This window comes from Myxine glutinosa, chromosome 11, assembly GCF_964187855.1.
Source record: "Myxine glutinosa chromosome 11, kmMyxGlut1.1, whole genome shotgun sequence".
NCBI lineage: Eukaryota > Metazoa > Chordata > Myxini > Myxiniformes > Myxinidae > Myxine > Myxine glutinosa.
This window is the reverse complement of record NC_136271.1, coordinates 100908159-100930952: the sequence shown is the minus strand read 5'-3', so window position 1 is coordinate 100930952 and position 22794 is coordinate 100908159. Positions and strand designations below refer to the sequence as shown.

The following is a 22794-nucleotide window of genomic DNA, read 5'->3' as shown; positions in this document are numbered from 1 at the left end:
GTTATTGGAGCATGGAATGAAGGTATTGGAAAGGGTGTTGGAAAGGAGGATAAGGAAGAAAGTGAAGATCGACGAAATGCAGTTTGGATTTATGCCAGGAAGAGGAACGACAGATGCGCTTTTCATTGTGAGGCAGTTGCAGGAGAAGTACATGGATAAGAGGAAGAAGTTGTTTTTTGGGTTTGTTGATCTGGAGAAAGCATTCGATAGGGTTCCACGCAAAGTATTGACATGGGCATTGAGGAAGTTAGGAGTGGAGGAATGGTTGATCAGAGTAGTGATGGCAATGTACAAAAGAGCACGCACAGCTGTAAGGACGAAGGACGGGAACAGTGGTGAGTTTGAGGTGAAGGTGGGAGTGCATCAGGGGTCGGTACTAAGTCCACTACTATTTGTAGCTGTGATGGAGGTGCTGGCTCAGAACGTAAAGGAGGGTTTACCGTGGGAGTTGTTGTATGCAGATGATCTGGTGTTGATTGCGGAAAGTATGGATGGACTGAAGGAAAAGATGAACAAGTGGAAGGAATGTATGGAGACAAAAGGTCTGAAGGTGAATATCGGAAAGACAAAGGTGATGGCAAGTGGTAAAGCATGTGGTGAGGTGGAAAGAACTGGGAAGTGGCCATGTGCTGTGTGCAGGAAGGGTGTCGGAGTGAACTCCATTCAATGTACAATGTGTGCTGAGTGGGTTCATCAAAAATGTAGTGGTCTGAGAGGGTCATTTACCAGTGTGGCAGCTACATTCAAATGTAAGGTGTGCGCAGAGGGAGCTGCAGATGGAGGAAATGTTGAGTTGGATCTTGGAGACGGCGTGAAGCTGGAAGGTGTGAAAACATTTTGCTACCTCGGAGACATGCTGAATGGAGAAGGTGGATCAGACTCGGCAACGGTTGCTCGAGTGAGATGTGCATGGAAGAAGTTTCGGGAACTGAGTGGCGTGCTGATGAGGAGGAGAGTGTCGCTGAAGCTGAAGGGAAAGGTGTATGCTGCATGTGTGAGAAGTGTTATGATTTATGGGAGCGAGACATGGGTAATGAACGTAGAGCAGCAACGAAGGCTGGAAAGGGTGGAAATGCGAATGGTTCGATGGATGTGCGGAGTATCGTTGAGAGAGAGTAAGACAAATGATGAATTGCGAAAGATGATGGGAATATTGCCTGTGATTGATGCTGTGAAGAGGAACAGGTTGAGATGGTTTGGTCATGTATTGAGGAAGGATGAAAGTGACTGGTTGAGAAGAGTGATGGAAGTTAATGTAGAAGGAAGTAGAGGACGGGGAAGACCGAGAAAGACTTGGCTAAAGATGGTGGAAGAAGAAATGCGGGCAAGGGGGTTAACAAGGAGAGATGCAGAAAATAGGGCAAAATGGAGAAGATTGTCATGGGGACCGCAAGGCTAACCCCCGCTCTAGCAGGGAAAATGGCCTTAAAATGCATGTTGTCTCAGATTAGTTGAGAAAGGGCGTGTCACAGGTAGTAAGCCTTGAATGCTGCGATGGCGCCCTGATCCATCGGCTGTCGAAGAGAAGTTGCGTTTGCAGGAAGAAACCAGGCTGAACAGTTTGTTTTGTATCCCAATGATAGGCCAGATCTGGATTTAGACCTGAACCAAATTCTAATCGGCTTGTTCTTCTCACCGAACCAACTCATCCATATCTTTTTAAAATATCACGTGATATATCGCGATCTTCAATTGTGAAGAATCACAATACTTAAATAATCTCGTATCCGAATCCATATTCAGATCTTCACCAAAATCGAATCGATTCTTCCTTGTCAGACACCCAACCGGTCCACCAAGTTTCGTCCAAATCCGTCCACAACTTTTTGAGATATCGTGGTATGTATCGTTTTTGTCCCTATCTCCCAATGGTGAAGATTCACTTAAGAAATTATATTGGCCGGATCCGAATCCGGATCTTCACCAAAATGTAATCATTTCGTTTGTGTCACATACGCTACCTCGCTGCCAAATTTCGTCCAAATCCATCCACAACTTTTTGAGAGATCTTGTTAACCAACAGACAGACGTGAAAACATAACCTCCATCCACCTTTGTGGGCGGAGGTAACAAAACTTCAACTTTGATAAGGAGACTGGGTGACTTCACCATCTCAGGTCATCCCCCATGCAACGCCATGATCTTTTCTACACCCGTTAAACCACCTCCACCCCTCCCAAAAATGTGTCCATCTTGTCCACTCCTTGCGTTCTCCCCTAACCCTCATTGTTACCTGCATCCCTTGTTTATCCGTCTCAGTCTACCTTCTCCCTGCTATTGGTGTTTCCCCTTTCTCCTGCTGTTCCATTTGTTATGTTGTGTCTTGATCTGTTCTGTGTCCGAGCTCTTCTATGAGCCTAGACCTAGTATTAAAAAAAAAAAAAAGTTTTTAAAAATATATAAATGGTTTCAAAACTGTACACAGTTTTGGATTTCAAATGACGCTACAATGAAACAACGTTAATCCGGATATTACTGCATATAAAGTAAGATATTACCAACTCGGACTCATTACAACAGCCTCTCCCATCCCTTTGGGAATGGTCGAGGCCAATAAATCAAAACAATTGGCATTTTCCATTAAATTTATTCTTCACAAAATGTACAAACTATGCCAATGGCAAACACTGGCACTCGTAGGAAATCAAAACACAATTGTATCGCAGCAGGATGTCCAACGGATTACGATGTTAAAAGCAAGAAAAAACCAAAAAGGAAGACGAATTATCTAGAGTTTGTTAAAAGTGAATTTATTCGATGCAATCGCAAGTCCAAAAAAAGAAAGGCGGGAGGAGGGAGGAAGGATGGGTTCTTGGCTCAATGAACAAAGCACAATGTGAGTGCCGTACACAACTCTCTTAAAAGAAGCTCCAGGTGCGATGTCTGCTTACAGACTCTGGGTGCAAGGCTTCACACGTTTAATAACTGGAGCATGGCGATATAAAAAGTGTAAACAAAATGTCATGCTGTCCAGGAAAATAAACTCATTAAAAACAAGTAGAGAAAGGCAGGTGTCTCCAAGTGCAAATGACACCGTCATACTTACCAATGCACCGAGCGTGCTCATCTGCAAAGTGAGGCAAAGAGATTAGTCTTTATGATTATAAAGCAAACGTTGCAGAGAATTGCACCAAACGTGCATTATTCTGCACTTGCCTATCGGAGAAAAATAGTTTAAACTTCCCTTTCTTACCCCACCCTACCCGACAGCAATAAATGTGCACACGATGGGGGCAAAAAAATGGGCAAAGCTGGTTTTTTTTAGCCATCAATGAACAGTACATATTCCAGTTTAAATTGATAACTCATGTTACAGTAGCTAAAAGCCGTCCACGCAGTTTACAGCTATTTTTAGGAAAAAATTCGTGTTTTAAAAAGTTTTGTTCTAAAAAAAAACAAAAAAAAAAACGAAAATTAAGAATTTCCCATATTTTCACCTTTCATCGTTAAAGGCCAATATCTCAGGTAAGGCAAATAGATCAAAAGTTCACACATAAAAAGTTAGACAAGACTATTTTGAGTTGTTCTGTGTCACAAAAAAACATTTTACTGTTAAAAGTATACTTTTAAAGATTTACAATGCATTTTAGGGTGTTGTCATACTTTTTGACCGTTTAGTGCATATGCCGTGCATAAATAATTCTAATTTTTGACTTGTACAGTTTGTGTAGATCATGTTTTTGTGCTTCAATTTAGAAATACCTCCAAAGAAAAAGAAGGTCCATGCTGATGGGGATATTAAAAAAAAAATCAAAGTGCTCGTCTTCATCAAGCGGGCAAGACATTCTGAAATCCACAAGCTCCTGAAGGAAAACATCCCTATTTTTCTGCCTACCATGAAGAGTCGGTCTGCAGTTCCAGAAAACTGGTTCTACTGCAAGGAAGAAGGGATCTGGCAGGCCCAGAGCCGCTGCAAGTAAAGATGACAGGCGACGGAAATTCTTAGTTCTCTATGAAAGAAAGAAAAGCCTGTGGAAACAATCAGAGGAGTTCTGAACTGCTGATAAGACTTTCCAGAAGAACCATCACAAAAAGGTTGACTGAGGCTGGTTTTGCTTCAAGAAGATATGCCAAGAAGCCTCGATTATCAGAGAAAAACATTCAGGACAGATTGCACTTTTTTCAGACTGGTTTCAGAGTTTTGTGGAGTGATGAATCAAGATTTCAGCTTTGCACTGATGCCCCAGAACGTTGCTTTCGCAGATCCGGTGAGAAATTAAACTCTGAGTGCATTTCAACACCTGTGAAGCATGGAGGAGGTGGAATCATGGTCTGTGGTGCATTTTCATCTGCTGGTGTTGGTGAGCTGATAAGGTGTGAAAGGACAATTACTGCAAAGGAATACCAAAAAATATAAGAGAAAGGATTACTTCCCAGCCTCCAAATGTTATTTCCTGAAGATGAAAGCAAAGAAGTCATTTTTCAACAAGATAGTGCCCCTTATCCATACTGCAAACGCCACCAAAATGTGGTTGGAGAAAAAGTCCTTGAAACGTATGTTCTGGCCTGGTCAGAGTCCCCATTTGAACCCCATAGTGAATCTTTGGGCCTAAATTCAGCACAAAGTTATTGGAAGGTAATTTGCAAATTCTGATCAACTTTGGGAAGCTGTCAAACAAGAATGGGACAATATTGACATTTCTCGATGCAAGAAGCTTTGTGGAAGTTTGACCAAAATACTGGATTATTTAAAGAAAGCGAAGGGACACTCATTTGTGCAGCTATTTCTGTATTTTCTGGTGTTTTTTTAAATGTATGGTAAAATAGTTATGACCAAAAAAGAAATGTTAAAAAATTGACCACTCGTTTTTTTCCCTGGAGTGTATATATTAAATGGACCAACGCTCTTGAGGGGTAACGATGGATTAAACACAATTCCACATTGAGAATGACGACCAACCGTAACATAAATCAGAACAAACCTTGCTTGATGGTGAAGGCTCCGCAAGCTGCGTTACTTCTTGGCAAAAGAAATCTTCATGGCATGAGTTGGCGTGATTTTAAAGCCCTGGAGTGCATCACGGGCGGCTCCAGCTTGCACGTCGTTCTCAAACTCGACAAAAGCGATGTCATGGCGTCCGGGAACCAGCCGCACCTCTTTGAAGCCGGGGAACCTGGAAAGGGAGGGGGGTTTAAACAAGCAGTCATGATAGTTGATCTGGATCCAGATCTGAACCAAAATCGAATTGTCTCGTTCTTGCCACCTCATCAACTCATGCACATAGTTTTGTCATAATCCGTCCACAACTTTTTGAAGTATCATACCATGTATCTTTTTTGGCCCCATCTGTCAATGGTGAAGAATCACTCACAAAATTTAAAAAAAACCCTCGGATCAGGATCGTCACCAAAAATGAATAAATTCGTCCATGTCATACACTCAACCTGTCCACCAAATTTCACACAATTTTCGCACACATTGTTCATTTCCATCCACAACCTTTTGAGATATCCTGTTCACAGTTTCACCTACGGTGGCAGAGGTAACTAGAATGAAGTTGATGGCGTGCCATCGCAAAAACGCTTCCCATCTAAAGCAAATTTGAAAGATAGCAAAAAGTTTCACCAGGCATGATCCAATATCAAATTATGAGCTAAAAAATATTTCCCCCCCCCCATTGTGACCCGAAGTCCTGGGGCATGAACCGTGGGTCAATTTACAAATCCCCAAAAATCCTTACATATCTCATGCATCCCCCAATGTTCATAGATGTACCCGTAATTGCATTTTTCGAATATTTTACCTTTTGACCTCACCCCAGTGGGTGGGGCCAAAAATGACTGCTCTTGCACCTTCATACCTTGTGGTTATAACTACTAAGTTTGGTGAATTTCTGCCCGAACGTAAAGGAGCAGATAGTGTGACGGATGGACAGACAGAGCCAATTACAACATCTCCGTTTCTTTTAAAATGCAAGGAGATAATAATCCCGTCATCGACGAACATTGCTACTCAAGCCATTTCCTTAGAAACTGACGTACTGATTGAAGAGCATAGACAGCATCATTTCACTGGTCTCTTCCGGTAAGTTGGTCAAGAAGAGGATGTGGTTTGGAGGATTCTCAAGAACCTGCAAATATTGCAGCACAAAACATATTCAAAACGAAATGGTCAGCACCGTAAACATTACCAGACAAAAGTAAAATAAAATAAAAACATTAACATTTGTTAAAGATGGAATTTCACTTTCACTGTCAAATACAGGTCTTCTAATGTGAAAACCCATCAATATTAATATGGGATACGGGGTTATGTAGAACACTCAACAATACAACTACCAATTATAATCAGGCTGGCATTTAACGATTCATTTTAATCAAGTTTGAGGTATTGTATATGGCAATTAAAACCCGCATCCATTTGCCTCTGCAGGCACAATCCTGGACGGGTCACCACTCCGACGCAGGATAACTAACAGGCTCACTCCCAGCAAACTGGTACCCATTTTGAAGACTTCAGAAGGATGACAGGCTGAGTCGACCCACCTGGTGTTACTATGGAATGGCCTGGGGCTTCAACTCAGGACCTTAAGATCCCATGCCAAACACCTTAACCATAGCCACCCCCAAGCTATATAATAATATATTTACCAATAAAATAAATTAATGGTATGGAGTTCAGAGATGGTCAGATATACTGACCTGCAGGGCATAACCACAATGAGGGAACGAGAACAAAGTTGATGGCGTGCAATCACAAATACTCACGCTTTCCACCTCAAAGTTGAAAAATGGTAAAAAGTCCGACAAGGAATGATCCAATATTAGATTTTGAGATATTTTTTTCCCCATTTTGATCCATGTGGCCTTAAGTCTTAATCAGGTGTAAGATCCCCCCCCCCCCCCCAAAAAAAAATCAACATATTTCATGCGTCCCCCAATGTTGATTGCATATCCAAAGTTTCATCCAAAAATGTGCCTGCAATTGCATTTTTTTTATTTTATATTAGACCTTTTGACCCTAGGCAGGGCCAAAAATGATACTGTTCTCGCACCTTCTTGCCATGTGATGATCATAACTCCCAAGTTTGGCAAATGTCTGCCCCAACCGTTTAAGAAGAGAAGAGATAGCGTGACAGACAGATGCTGATTACAATATCCCTCATGCCCCACACCTAAGCCCCGCCACCCCTCACGTTTTTTCAATTTTTTTCCAAAAAGAGTGGGGGAAAAAATAGCCATCAACCATCAACCACACATACTCCCAAGTTCATCGAGGCAGATTCCCCCATCTCTCCGAGCAGATTTCATACGATGACAGCCGACAACAATGGGATTGATGGATGAAACTACAGAAACCGATTCGGCGAACCCGGCTCAATGGATAGGAAGGATGCAAAAAATCCTTTATTGTATTCAATTTTATGTTCATATGTCTGTCACTGTTATGAGTTTCTAGAAATTGAGTGGGGCCCAATGTACAGCAAATAAACAATAGGAGAAGGTGTTGGGATGTGTTAAGAGCAGCACTTCAATGTTTTAAATCGCAAAGAACAAGACGAATCACAATAATCTCCCTATTCTAGTTGAATGAGGTTTGTTAGTCCGACTGTTGAGCTGAGATCTCCCTAAAATGGACGTATACTCTTTGATGAACATCAGGTTCAGCACTAATTAAATGTTAAAACTCGACTTATTAATTTCCTTTTTTGTGAATGCATGTCAGAAGGAAATTTACGAGTTCAGCGTGTTGGTTGCATCATTCTCGAGGCAGAGGCAGCGCCTGGGTTACGACAGGAAGAAAGCACCTTGTTCAGGCGCCGGTGATTTCGATCACCTAGTCTTTTTGAAAGACACTATCATAGTTGCGATACACGTTGTTCGTCGACCTTCGTGATACATTTCATAACGCGAGATGTTTATTCCGACAAGTATCGCAGGAATCAAATTTCCTCCCAATCGAGCTATCTCATCATGTCCAACGTTGTTATACATTTCATGAACATTGACAGACGTGTAACAACCCAGTTGGTGGAACTGCCAATAATTACCTGGGTCGGACCTAAGCTCCCTCCTGATGGGGGAGCCATGCCAGGTGGATGAATCATGCCAGGATGGGCCAAATATGGTGTTTGACCTGGAAGGCCCATCATTGGAGGCTGCACCAGTGATGCCATACCCTGAAACAAATGTACGGAACAGATAAAGTTTATCAAACCAAAGGAGGTACAATTTAAATTGAACAGTGTTAAAACGATGGTAGAGAGAGGGAGAAAGAAAAAAAAAACGAGCAAATGATAATTTAAAAAGGTGATACACGCTCAACCACAGGCGGCAGATAGACAAGGTGCAGACAGATGCTGCATCTTCAAATTATGAAAAATAAAACTGCCATCAGGTGCAACGCATGTTCCACGTGGAGAGCGTACCGGCACAGTCGTTGTTCCACCAACACCTGGTGCCAGAGCGAGGGCAGCGGCACTTTTCTTCGCACCACCTTCTGTAGGATTCTTTGGCCTTTTCTCTTTCTTCTTCTCTCGTTCCACGTAGGTTCCTTTCATCTTGGCAATTACATCAGAGTCAGTCTTGGAATATTGTATGCGCTGTGGGGCAAAGGATCATAGTTCCTGGTAAAAACGTAACAAACCCACTTAAGGCCGACCAATAACAGACTTCTGGGAAAACAAAAAGACAAAGGTGGTTACAAACGACCATTTACAAAACTGTCCAAATGCAGCAAACACGCCAAAAGGTTTAAAGTACGAAGGAAGTACCATGGGTTTGTCATAGAAAGGAAAGCCTTGCATCGAACGCAAGGCATTGGTAGCACTGCTGATCTCCTTGAATATAACAAATGCCTGGCCACGCATTTTCAGGGTCTTCAGTGCCACGATGTTCAGTATCTGCCCGAACTGAGAGAAGATTGCGTACAAAGACTTCTTCAGCTCTGCAAGATCACACGCACGTGCGCGAAAGTAAGTGAAGAAGAAGCTCCCCTGCCAACCCACCCCCAAGAAAGAATAAAAAACACAAACAAAAAAAAAAGAAGAGGGAGAATGGCTTTGCAAGACAGGTCCCCTACCAAGTTTCAGTTCAATATGTTAAAGGGTAAGGGGTTAAAGTCTGGAAAACTGACCCACGTATAATATGTGATATTTTCCCAAGTTCAAAAGGTCCATCCCCGTTCATAAGCAAAGTCAAACACAGACGCCTGTATAACAGGAAGCAGGCAACGGCCAGCATGCACCGCTTGACTTGACATCACTTGCCTATCAGCGTAGCCAACCCACTTACCGTCTTTCTTCGTTTTCTCGTTGAGATTGTTGATGTAAATCGTGTTGTTTGGCCGGATGTCCATGGTGTCTTCAAATGGAACAGGCAGGACAGGTAGGAAATAAAAACAGCAATAAGTGAACATACACAATCATACTCGTACATACTATACAATTTCGCTTTTGTGTTCGTTTGATTTGTATGCATTCCTAAATCACTGGACGGAATGAGTTTAATCTTGGTGGTTGTACTTAGTTTGTGTACCCAGGAGGCTTTTCGGCAATAATTCTTTTTAAATACATGCAGGTGTTCTGGACGGTGAGAAAATGCAAAATTATCTATTTAAACGTCATCGTGTAGCACCGCTCCTGGGGCGGGGAAGTGTATTGCAGATCCCAGCAATGGACAGCATTATAATGGTATCTTTATTAAAACCCCAAGCCTGGTGCTGGCCTAACTGATAAGGTGGCTGGCTTGAGGTCTTAGGGTCCTGAGTCTGAGCCCCCGTAGAATTAACACCAGGTGGGTTGATTCAGCCTGTCATCCTTCAGAGGTCGGCAGAATGAGTACCAACTGACTGGTAACAGGGGGCATTGAATCTGCGGCTCAGCCGCACCTTCAGAGAGCGATGCAGCCAAGTAGCTCGCTCCAGGTTGCGTACGAACTACCACCACCATCACAACCTTGTAGAGTACAAAACAAACTACCTGGCTAATTTTATACATACATGCTCTGTATTTTATGCACTCCGAAACTGCTAGACAGAACCAGGTGAAATGTGGTGGTTGTACTCCCGGTGTGCTAGAAACATTCTATCAAGTTGGGATGGCTACCTCCAATCTTCAAAACCAGATGTTATCGCTTTAAAATAATAATAATAATAATAATACCAACTAGAGCGACACTCGGTAGAGAGCATACCGCTGCCAGACTGAACAATTTACATTTTCTATCCACCGATTGGCCGGATCTAGATACTGACCTGAACCAAAATCGAATCAGCTTCTTCTCGTCACTTATCCAACTCATCCACCAAGTTTTGTCATAATGCATCCACAACTTTTGGTGAGATCATGCTACATATCGTTTTTGGCCCGATCATTCAATGGTGAAGAATCTCTTTAATTTATATTTAAAAAAAGAAAAAAGAAAAAAAAAGTTATCCGGATTCAAATCTTCACGAAAATCGAATCTATTCGTCTGAGTCACCCAACCTGTCCACCAAATTTTGTCTGAATCTGTACACAACTATTCGAGATATCTTGTTCACAGACAAACAAACAGACAAACGGATGAAAATAATCTCCAACCACTTTCGGTGGCGGAGGTAATAAAACTCAAGTTGTACAAATCATTTTAAAAGATGCCATTTCTCATTTATAATGTAATGAAAAGTATCGTCATCATAGACACGTTGAAACAGACGTGTCTGTGCGAAGAAACTTGTTTAAACCTGGTCGGTTGTTGTACTCAGGGTGTGTGTGCATCAACAACATCCTGGAAAATGTTCTAAGTTTGGAAAGTCACTTTTTTTTTTTTTTGCATACAAGATCGAGGCTCGTGAAAGAGCTAACATTAATCACACAGAAAGACAAACCGAGACTTAAAACATATAACATGGGGAGCGGTAGACAAGATGGGGCGAGAGGGGGAGGAACACAAACACAACATCTGAGAGCAGGGACATCGAGAGATCTGTGGGAGGGAGAGGGCTTTGGGGGGGGGGGAGGCATGGGAAGGGGGGGTGGGAGAGGTATAAAACATATGGACACTGCCGGGACTTCCAGGAAAGAAGTTGCCATTTCAAACAAGATGGATCTGGGGTGAATTAGTGGGGGAAGAAAAGATCCAACTTTAAGCTGCCCCTCTCCCCTGTGATATTAACTGTGAGTGCTGAAATTTCCCACTAAGCAATACGAAACTATGCTTATTTTTTCCAGGCAAACTGAATGAAACTTCTATTGTTTATAAGGCATCCATAGGAGCAAACACTTAAATAGGAACAAGTAACAGATTGTTGAACAATGATCGTTCCCAGCAAAAACCAAAGAGTTAAGGAACCCTTTATTATTCCCACAACATAAAATAAATTGTATTGTAACTGGCCCTGTCTGTCGAGAGCACTATCATTTTTGGCCCAAACCCTTCGGTGGGGTCAAAAAACCCCACAAAATGCAAATACAGACATTTCGAAACCGAAACTATGTTTCTGCAAGGAAGCCTGGGGGACGCCGGAAATGTTACGATTTTGGGAATTTGACCCCCGGTTAATGCCCCACGGGGTGGGGATTTAGGGTCACAGGGGTCAAAACAAAACAAAGAAAAATGGAACGCAAAATATAATATTGGGTCCTTCCTGGAGGCGCTTTTTTGTCATTTTCAACTTCACTTTAGGCGGGAAGCGTGGGGATTGGCGGTGGCGCTCTAGCTCCGCCCTTTACGCGCTACGCACACACGCGGCGACCGCGCGTCATCGACTTCGCTCTAGCTCCGCCCTTTACGCGCACACACTACGTGCCCGATGTGGTTTCTAGTTAAGGTAATAAAAATAATCATTACAAGTTAAAATATCAACAGTATGAGGGAGTTTGGGTTGGAGTACTTTTACCGACAATTTTATTTCCGACCACGTAAACCCCTCACCACTGCACTGAACAAAATGGCATGAACATAAACTGTGATTTGTCCGTTGGCGAGGACACGACACAAGACAAGGTCGTATCAACGAAAAGAAAACGTGCGTGTCCGAAATGTATCATTCCTTTCTTTCCCAGAATCGAGGTCACCGTTAACGTACCCGTAGGTCCACTCACCAACCATAAAGACAAAGGTCACTATTTTGAATTGAACAAAACAATAAAAAATAACAGTAAAATGAACGCCTTGGGTATTGCTCTACAACACAAGAAGACTCACATTCTCAAATGAAAAGATAACGACGCTGATGGCGATGGATTACAACGCAACCACGGCACTTGGCAAACACATTCAAGATGGCGGACAAAGCATTCCGCTTCCTGTAACAAAGCGACAACCTTCCTCAATCCTCTTGTTTTATTATTTCAAGCACTTTTAGTTCGTTTCTCGTTTTTAAATCACACGTTGAATTTTTTTAGAATACACAGGTAAGGTTTTATTGGAAGGCAGGAAATAAATTAAACTCAAAAAAGCAGCCGTCTACTACTCCGACTACTGCATCGTTTTTAACGCGACTATTTATGTTTGTAAAACAAATTGATGAAGTAAAAAGACAAAAACAGGAAAGACGAACTCATAAATGTCACTCAAAGACTCTTTCCTTATTCGGGATTATTTGAAATTACGGCTCATCTGAAAAATTACGAAAAGTCACGTGAGTCATGGGCGCCATTTGGTATCTTCATTCATTCATTGAATGAGTTATAGACAGTCGACATCTCATCATTCAAGTCCACCTATATAATAAACAATATTTGATCTCGTAATATTGTTTCCTTTCTACACGTTTATTTCTTTTTCACTTTTGCAAGTCTTGTCTTATTGTTATGTTGTAGCGGCTGCCGCTGGGTGTTCACAATCGCCTTGCACCTATCAAGGACGCGGAGCGATCACCATGCCGGGCTCGTCCAGGACGCCCGGGCAGGCTCGCCCTCAACTTGCCAGGCCGCAGCCAGGACGCTGGGCCCCGCCCCCTGGCGCCGGGCCTGGGCAAACCCCCTGGGTTAATAGATATATATTGCTGACTGATAAACGGGTTTTCAGAGTGCCTGAGTGTTTGATTTCAATAAAGCAACTCAGATGAATTCCAGCTTTTTGTCGCGTCCATTCTTCCGATCGACGTGGGAGCCCCAGCTCCTTCATTGGTGACCTATCGACATGGACACGGCAGTCGCCCTTAAACTGCCTACCTTCTGGGAGGCTCACGCGGCGGTTTGGTTCGCGCAGGCGGAGTCCCTGTTCGCCCTGCGAGGCATCACGGCCGACGACACCCGCTTCCACCATGTGGTAGCTGCGCTCGGGTCGGCTACCGCGGCCCGCGCCCTGAGCCTCCTCGAAAGCCCGCCAGCCGCTGACAAATACGGCACGATTAAGAAGCTTCTCCTCGATGCTTTCGCCCTCCCATCGGCGGAACGCGCACGGCGCCTGCTCGAACTGCCTGAGCTCGGCGACACGCGCCCTTCCGAGCGAATGGACTACATGCTTTCACTGCTCGGCGAGCACTCTCCGGCATTCCTGTTCCGGGAGCTGTTCCTCCGTCAGCTGCCTAACCCGGTACGCCTCGCCCTGGCAAGCACGACGATCACAGATCCCCGGGCCCTTGCCAGAGAAGCCGACAAGATCTCCGCCGCAGGACGGCGCATCGCAGCGGCGACATGGGACCCACCGCCGTCCGACGCAACAACCATGGCGCCCGAGCACCCGGCACGTTCGACGGCCGAACTGCCGACGCAATTGGCGGCCGCTCTACCGTGCCGACCACCTCCAGCACGACGACCGAGGCCTCCACCCGACCAAGCGTGGTGTTACTATCATGCCAGGTTCGGACAAAAGGCCCGGACATGCCGACCCCCGTGCACCTTCGGCAGGCCGGGAAACGGCCGGGCCGGCGTTCATTACCAGCCATGAGCGCCGGCCACACGGGCAACTTACTGTTCATCACGGATAAAGCGTCCGGACGGCGCTTCCTGTGCGACACCGGCGCCCAACTGAGCGTCATACCCGCCTCTGACCAGGACAGGCAATCCGCGGTTTGCGGCCCCTCCTTGGTTGCGGCCAACGGATCGACTATCCGCACCTTCGGCCCGCGCAACGTCACCCTCTGCTTCGGCGGCCAACGCTTTGCTTGGACGTTTGTAACCGCCAACGTGCCCATGGCTCTGCTAGGCGCCGACTTCCTCTGCGCACACGGACTGCTGGTGGACGTCCAACGGCGTCGTTTAATCAACGCTGAAACCTTCAGCTCCCTGGTATGCACATTGAGCAGCTCCGCGCCGACCGAGCTGGCATGCACCGTCCCGGCGGCGAACGAGTTTGCTCGCCTGCTCACGGAGTTCCCGGCCCTCACGCGGCCGACGTTTTCGGCCGTCGCAGTACGGCATGGGATCGAGCACCACATACCAACCACGGGCCCGCCGGTCTACGCCAGGGCCCGCCGCCTCGACCCAGCCAAGCTCGCCGTAGCGAAGGCCGAATTCGACGCGTTGGAGCACCTCGGCATCGTGCGGCGCTCCGATAGCGCGTGGGCCTCGCCACTGCACATCGTGCCAAAGCCGGGGGGTGGATGGCGCCCGTGTGGCGACTACCGCCGTCTCAATGACGCTACCACCCCCGACAGGTACCCGATCCCACATATCCAAGACTTCTCCGCCCGTCTGGCGGGACGGGTCATTTTTTCGAAAATTGATCTCATACGGGGATATCACCAGGTACCTGTCAGGGCGGCCGACGTCCCTAAAACGGCAGTCATCACGCCGTTCGGCTTATTCGAATTCTTGCGGATGCCGTTTGGCCTCAAGAACGCGGCTCAGGCGTTCCAGCGCTTGATGGACGGCGTGCTGCGTGACCTGCCGTTCCTTTTCGTTTACCTGGACGACATCCTCGTCGCCAGCACGTCCCGGGCCGAGCACCTCCTCCACCTCCGAACACTGTTCGGGCGCCTCAGCGAGCACGGCCTCATCGTCAACCCGGCCAAATGCCACTTCGGCACGACGGCCGTTGATTTTTTGGGCCACCACATCACCAAGAACGGGGCCGTGCCGCTGCCAACCAAGGTCGAGGCCATCACCACGTTCCCGCGTCCCCGCACCATAAAGGCCCTGCAGGAATTCCTGGGAATGGTGAATTTTTATCACCGCTTCGTGCCCCGCGCTGCTCAACTCATGCGGCCCCTCTACGAAGCCCTCCGGGGCAAGCCGGCCAAGCACGACATCGCCTGGTCCGCAGCAATGGATGCGGCCTTCCAACGCTCAAAGCGGGCCCTCGCCGACGCAACACTGCTCGCTCACCCGGTGCTCAACGCTCCCATCGCCCTCACCACGGATGCCTCCGACTACGCGGTGGGCGCCGTACATGAGCAATGGGTGAACGGGGTTTGGCAGCCACTCGCTTTTTTCAGCCGGCAGCTCCGGCCGAACGAGCTCAAATACAGCACGTTTGACCGGGAGCTCCTCGGTCTACACCTGGCCGTCCGCCATTTCCGCCACCTCCTGGAGGGCCGACCTTTCACGGCGTTCGTCGACCACAAGCCGTTGGTTTACGCCATGGCCAAGGTCACGGAGCCATGGTCGGCCCGCCAACAGCGCCACCTCTCCGCCGTGTCGGAGTTTACCACGGACATCCGGCACGTCGCCGGCAAAAACAACGCCGTGGCCGACTGTCTTTCCCGGGCCAGCGCGAACGCGGTCCACCTGGGCGTGGATTTTGCGCTTATGGCGGCGGACCAAACCACCGACACCACGGTGCAAGCCCTCCGGACGGCGGACACGGGCCTCCGCCTGGCCGACATCCCCTGCGCGGACACTGTCCTGCTCTGCGACGTCTCCCAAGGCCAGCCTCGCCCCATCGTGCCCGTCACCTGGCAACGCCGCATCTTCGCCTCCCTCCACGGCCTTTCCCACCCGGGCCGGAAAGCTTCCCAGAAGCTGGTGTCGGCGCGTTTCGTCTGGCACGGCCTTCGTCGGGACGTCCGCGATTGGACCAGCACCTGCACGGCCTGCCAACGGGCCAAGGTCCACCGACACACCCAGGCCCCGCTGGCACCTTTCACCGTGCCCGAACGACGTTTCGACCACGTCAACGTGGATCTGGTGGGCCCCCTCCCCCCGTCACGGGGGTTCACACACCTGCTCACCATGGTGGACAGGACCACCAGGTGGCCGGAGGCCGTTCCCCTCGTCTCCACCACCACCGCCGACGTGGCGCAGGCTTTCATCGCCACCTGGGTCGCCCGCTTCGGCGCACCGGCGGACATCTCGTCAGACCGCGGACCACAGTTCACCTCCGAGCTGTGGGGCGCGGTCGCCCGCAACCTGGGGGTCAAGCTCCACCGTACTACGGCCTACCACCCCCAAGCAAACGGGTTGTGCGAGCGATTCCACCGCTCCATGAAGGCCGCGCTCATGGCCGGCCTTCAAGACGGCGGTTGGGCCGACCGGCTGCCGTGGGTCCTTTTGGGCCTTCGCACGGCCCCCAAGGAGGACCTCCAGGCATCCACCGCCGAGCTTGTCTATGGCCAGGTGCTACGCGTCCCGGGCGAATTCGTGCCCGACGTTACCAGTCCCTGGTCCGCAGCTCACCAGCGCTCGGACCTCCAGGAGGCCGCCCGACGGTTTGCCCCCGTGCCAACATCCCACCACGGTGACCCCCAGTCCTACGTCCCCCCAGCACTCCGCACAGCGGAGTATGTTTTTGTGCGTCACGACGCACATCGGTGGCCACTCCAGCCGCCGTACGACGGGCCCTTCCGGGTGCTGCGACGGGACGACAAGTCGTTCGTCATCGACATCGGCGGCAGGTCGGACCGGATTGCAGTGGACCGCCTCAAGCCGGCGCACGTGGACGTCGACCACCCACCACGGGTGGCCCTTCCGCCACGGCGAGGCCGCCCCCCGTCCACGGTGCCCCCCACTCGACCGCCCACCACCTCACCGGACCCCCTCCCACGACCCGCCAGGGGTCGCTTCGGCCGGGTCATCAGGACCCCCCTCAAATTGACCCTGCCGGTGCAAGTCGATTCTGGGGGGACGTGTGTAGCGGCTGCCGCTGGGTGTTCACAATCGCCTTGCACCTATCAAGGACGCGGAGCGATCACCATGCCGGGCTCGTCCAGGACGCCCGGGCAGGCCCGCGCTCAACTTGCCAGGCCTCGGTCGGGACGCCCGGGCATGCCCGGGCATGCCCGGGCAGGCTCGCCCTCAACTTGCCAGGCCGCAGCCAGGACGCTGGGCCACGCCCCCTGGCGCCGGGCCTGGGCAAACCCCCTGGGTTAATAGATATATATTGCTGACTGATAAACGGGTTTTCAGAGTGCCTGAGTGTTTGATTTCAATAAAGCAACTCAGATGAATTCCAGCTTTTTGTCGCGTCCATTCTTCCGATCGACGTGGGAGCCCCAGCTCCTTCAATGTCATTCTTTTTTTATTTGTTTATTCTTGTTATTGTTATTCATTGTATTTTTGACTTTTTCCTACATGTTTTACCATTTGGTACATAATTTATCGTTTGTCATTTGTATTGTTAGTCCATAGGCATATCAATACAAGGGAGTGACTATTATAGAAACGGTGTAATGCAAAACAAGGAAGTTTGGCCATACTGCTCTGTCTTGTGGGGGTTTAAGCTGCATTGCAGCAAGTGCTATGGCGACCACGAACGTGGTGAAGGTTCGAGTTCCAAGATGTTCTGCGCCAACTGTGGCGAGGAGCACAGCGCAGCCTATAGGGGGGTGCCCTGAATTCCAGAGGGACATCCAGATCCAACGAAGCTATCCTATGCAGAGGCTGTTCTTCAGGTCCCCAAGATCAAGGCATCAGCCCAGCCCCTAGAATTGCAACCCAGGCCAAAACTCGAACAAGACCGGTGGGGGGTCCAGACCGAGATGAGTAATCAAGAATGCCAAACCGAGGGTCCAAGAGTCAATATGGGCATGAACTTATCGAAACTGTGGTTTATTGGCTTCATCATAGAAGTTGTCAATTGTGCAGCCCAAGCTAAAAAGGAGAACAGAGAAAATTGGCATAATCTCTGCCACAGCCCAGAAGCATTTGGGCTGGGATGGGATTTCTTCCAAAAAGATCAATAAAACACTCATGTCCGGTGCTATGAGCAGCTCTAGACAAGCACCGGACTCATCCAAGGAGTAATGAAAATAATTCAATGAAATGCAAGAAGTTTAACCCTTGGATGCAGTGATTGGGTCTCGGAGGCCCACAAGGTTTTTTTTTTTTTTTTGCAAAAACTATGCTGTACAATTTTTTTGGGGAAATGAGGCTCATTTTCACCGACTTTCATGTTGTTACACAAAATTCAGTGACATTTTAAAAAAATCATTTCGTTGTTTTAGTGGGAAAATCTTCATTCTTCACTTATAACCCAAAAATCCGACATGAATGCAGGCCTGGGGCCTTAGAGGCCCCGCAAAAATGTTGTTGTACTACTATGTTATATCATTATTTTCTTGATATGAGCCTCATTATATGCTCCTATAACTTGGTTACAAATAATTCAGTGACAAAAATATGAAAATTTCATTCAGGTTAGTGGGAACATTTGTGGGGCCTCCGAGGCCCAATGGCTGCATTGGTGTAGGATTTTTCACAGTTGTGGTCATATACATTCGAAATAAAAGGATCAGTGAATCATATTTTTTGAGCAAATACTCCTCCATGAGCCTCAACTTTTTAGAGAGAAAAAAGTTGAAAAATCAAGAACAAAAAATTTAAAAAAAAAAAAGAAGATTCATTACTTGTATGGGATTCTTCCAAATAATAGGATCAATGATTCACATTTTCTGAACAAATACACATCCATGAGCATCGACTTGAATTGAAAAGGGATATGAAAGAAAAAGATTAAAAAACAAAACAAAAAAATACATTACACAAATACATCCGTGGGGCCTCCGAGGCCCTATGGCTGCGTTTATGTCGGATTTTTGACGCCTGCATCTAAGGGTTAACAGCCCATGGTGATGAATTTAAAAAGTTCATTGATGATCTAACACCCTGGCCGGACATCATATGTATTCAGGAAACCTGGCTTAAAAGTCCCAATCAATTCTGGATCCCTGGTTATACCTTCGTCCGCAAGGATAGAGTGAGGGGGAGTGGAGGAGGTTGCAGGGTTTTTTTGTTAAGTTCGGTATTTCCTTCAAGGAAATGGAATGTGCTTCTGAAGTGGAATTGAGTGCTATCAGGATTCTCGGCTTGGAAGGTCAATCGATCATAAACTTCAATAACTCCCACAAATCACTGAATCTCCGTTTACTCCAGGAGGTGCTTAAGAAGTGTGAAGGGGGTCATAATCTGGTGTGGAGACTTCAATAGCCACAACTCTCTTTAGGGCTCCAATATCACGGATAAAAATGGTGAATGTATCGAAAGTATCATTGAGAAATTTGATATGGTGCCGTTAAACGATGGCTGTGGGACCTGCTTAAATCCATCCATGGGGAAAACCTCCCCTCTCGATCTCACCTTCATCTCTTCGTCTGCAGCAGCAAGATGCAAGTGGTGGGTGCACGGTGATAATCTGGGGAGCGACCACTTTCCAGTGTTCACAAATCTTTTATTTGAAAGGGACATTGAGGCCGCCGGTGGCCCTCCATTCTGGAATTTCTTCAAGACCGACTGTACTTCCTTTTCGCGCCGTTGCTCCGAGGAAGTGAGGGAAGAGCTTACAAGTGGGAACACTGCTGATTTCAACAGCTCTTTAGTCCAGACCATGAATGCCATCCCCCAGGAAATAATCCCTACCTGCAGAAGCACACCGGGCAGGAAAACTAAAGTGCCTTGGTGGAATGCTGAGTGTGGAAAGGCCATCCGGGAAAGGAGAGAGGCTCTGAAGAAAGTAAGGAAATTTTTAAGGATGGAGGATGCAATAGAGTACAAGAGGAAAAGAGCCAAGGACCAGCGGGTCATAAAACGAGCCAAGACTGCCTCTTGGCGGTGCTTTTGTTAATAAATTAACCCACACCTATCCCTTCAATCAATTTGAAGAAGGGTGAAATCCATGAACGGAATTAAAGATGGGGAAAGGGTCATCCCTGTACTTGTTTCCCCATGATGGATCTTCCGCCTCGAACAAGGACAAGGCTGAGGCCTTGGGCAAACATTTCTCTGACCTAATTGGAGAAAACAACACTGACAGTGAGTCCAAGGTGTCCAGACTCCAATTCCTCACCCAGAACAGAGAAATCCTCAATGACTGGCGCCCCGTGCAGTCTCCTCTTAACCTTGACTTCGCCCTCTGGGAACTTAGGCAAGCTGTTCAAAAATCTAGGAACAGTGCCCCTCGCCCTGACCTATTGACCTTCCACATGTTCAAGAATATGGATGGCAAGGTGTTGGGCATTTTTTTCGACCTATTTAATAGAGTTTGGTCTTTAGGAGAACTTCCCCGTGAGTGGAACTCTATAGTCCGATCCTCAAAGCGGGGAAAAATCCCCAAAACCCGTCGTCGTACACGCCCTAATATCCCACATCTCAGTGGTGAGCAAATTAATAGAGAAGATGATGAACTGGTCTGGTTTTCTTCCTCAAACGGAACAACCTGCTGTATGAATCGCAGAGCGGATTCCGAAAGGGCCGTTCAGCTACTGTCAACATAGTTTTATTGGCTAATACAGTCTGGTAAGCCTACGATACAGTCTGGAAGGAAGGCCTGCTTTACAAGCTGCACCATTTACAAGCTGTCAGTGGCAAAATGTTTTGGTGGATCCGGGATTTTCTGTCCGTCAGGTCATTTCAAGTGAGAGTGGGCCAGACCCTCTCTTCTTACTTTCATCTGAAAGAAGGCATCCCCCAGGGCAGCTGTATAAGCCCTACACCTTTCAATGTTATGATCAATGATATAGCCTCCCTCCCAGGGATCCACGGCAAGATGCTGCTGTTTGTGGACGATATAACTCTGTGGGTCCGGAGTAAAAACTTAGCTTTTGCGTTAAGGAAACTTCAGGCTGACATCGGCATGATGGAGCTGTGGGCCCAAAGATGGGGATTCCAGTTCCCAGGCCCCAAATCCAAGTTTGTAATTATTTCCCGCAAGAGAATGGTCCAGGACACATCAATATCACATGGTGGAACAATCCTCAGAGCATCTTCTGCAGTGGCATTCCTGGGTGTTGTTTTTGACAAGGGACTTATGTGGAGCTCCCTGACTAAGAAGGTTGCAGTCAAATGCGCCAAGGGCCTAAATATAATTTGAAGCCTCACTGGCACTTCCTGGGGAGCCCACCACTCCACCAGGGAAGTCTTTTTCTCTTGTACAAAGCCCTTATCCGCCCCCATCTTGACTATGGTAGCCAGGTTTGTTCGGACATGTCAAAAAATAACCGCAAAAAACTTTAAGCCATTCAGGCCAAAGCCTTGCGTGTCAGGGTGTTGTGAGTACGCCTGTCTCTGTCCTTCTGGTGGAGGCTGGTGAGATTCCTCTATCCCTCTGCTGGGAAGTGTCCCGGCTTAAATTCTGGGCCACATCCATATCTTCTGGGGCCAATCACCCTGTCCAAGCTGTTTTCACAGACTGTTGGGAGTATGAGGCATGGGGCAGAAATCTAAATTCCCCTCCCTTCGGTATGGCCCGTAGGTGGGCAGCTGGACTCCAGCTGGGTCTGGACTCCGTACCTCCATCACGTGATAGGGTGTCACCCTACAGCAGCGGTTCTTAACCTGGGGGTCGTGACGTACGCGCATACCCGAACAAAATACTGTATGTGGTATGTACCTTTGTTAGGTTCCTAAAAATGGGCTCAACAAAGTGATATGTTATTTATGACCCCTTCATGACCCCCGGAAAACCCCAAACGACCCCCAGGTTCTGAACCGCTGCCCTACAGGGACCTGCGACACCTGTAGGAAACCTGAGGATTTAGCTCACTCGTTTCTGGAATTCCGCCTATATGATGGACAAGTCATATCAACTATCAACAAGTCATATCTCCATCATATCTCTATCAACAAGTCCATCAAGAAAGTTCCAATCTGGCCCCCCTGGACTCTCACTATGCCTCAAATCCACCTGGATTTATTGGGAAAAGTCGACAAGAATAACCGTTCAGCTTCCTGCATCCAGGCGATCGAGTTCATCCATTCGGTTTGGAGTCAATCTCTCCATGTTTACACGGATGGTTCTAAAGTCCTTTCCATTGGGAGAACTGCGGCAGCAATATGCATCCCTGATGTTAAGGTGACAAAGACCAAGAGGTTATCTGATCATCTCTCTGTCTTTGCAGCGGAACTCTTTGCCATCGTACTGGCTCTGGAATGAATAATAGAGTTCAATCCTCTCAGTGCCGTGATCTTTTCTGATTCCCTCTCTGTACTTAAGGCACTGGAGTCTCTACAGGAAGGATGTAGGTTTCACCTGGTTCTCTAAGTACTGCACCTGATCAACATTGCCAATTGGAGGGGATCTGTGGTCAATCTCTGCTGGATTCCTGTTCATGTGGGCATCGGAGGAAATGAGGCCTGCAACCTTGTAGCCAAGTGTGTACTTACACCCAAATCCCTTTGGGACCGACTGAAATTGTAAATTTGGCCAGGGACAAGATTGTTAAAAAAAAAAGGCAATCCCAGTGGGACACCACCACTAAGGGTCGGTTCTGTTGCAGTTACAGAGTGAATCCAGTGGTGAACCCTCCTATTAGGCTCCCACGGTTGTCCCGCAGAGACCAGGTGGCTCTCTCCAGGCTAAGACTTGGGCACTGTCGCCTTAATTCATATCTTCACGTGATAGAGTGTCACCCTACACTCCTACAGGGACCTGCGACACCTGTAGGAAACCCGTGGATTTAACTCACTCGTTTCTGGAATTCCGCCTATATGACGGACCCTATTTAAAACCATTGGAGATAAGAGGCGGGGCTGCGTGTGACTTATCTGCCGG

The 22794-nt window shown here is 47.6% G+C and overlaps 1 protein-coding gene across 1 annotated transcript; it reads right to left on the bottom strand.

Annotated features, from left to right (window-relative positions):
- Positions 1–2567: 2567 nt before the first annotated feature.
- Positions 2568–12234, bottom strand: LOC137437073 (U1 small nuclear ribonucleoprotein A). Its single transcript, XM_068131423.2, has 8 exons — positions 12130–12234; positions 9235–9303; positions 8715–8887; positions 8370–8543; positions 7992–8120; positions 5983–6071; positions 4923–5114; positions 2568–3067 (listed from the first exon to the last, which is right to left on the bottom strand). Exons 2-7 carry the CDS (start codon positions 9296–9298, stop codon positions 4955–4957), a joined length of 789 nt encoding a protein of 262 aa, XP_067987524.1. The 5' UTR covers positions 9299–9303; positions 12130–12234; the 3' UTR covers positions 2568–3067; positions 4923–4954.
- Between the last annotated feature and the right edge of the window lie 10560 nt (positions 12235–22794).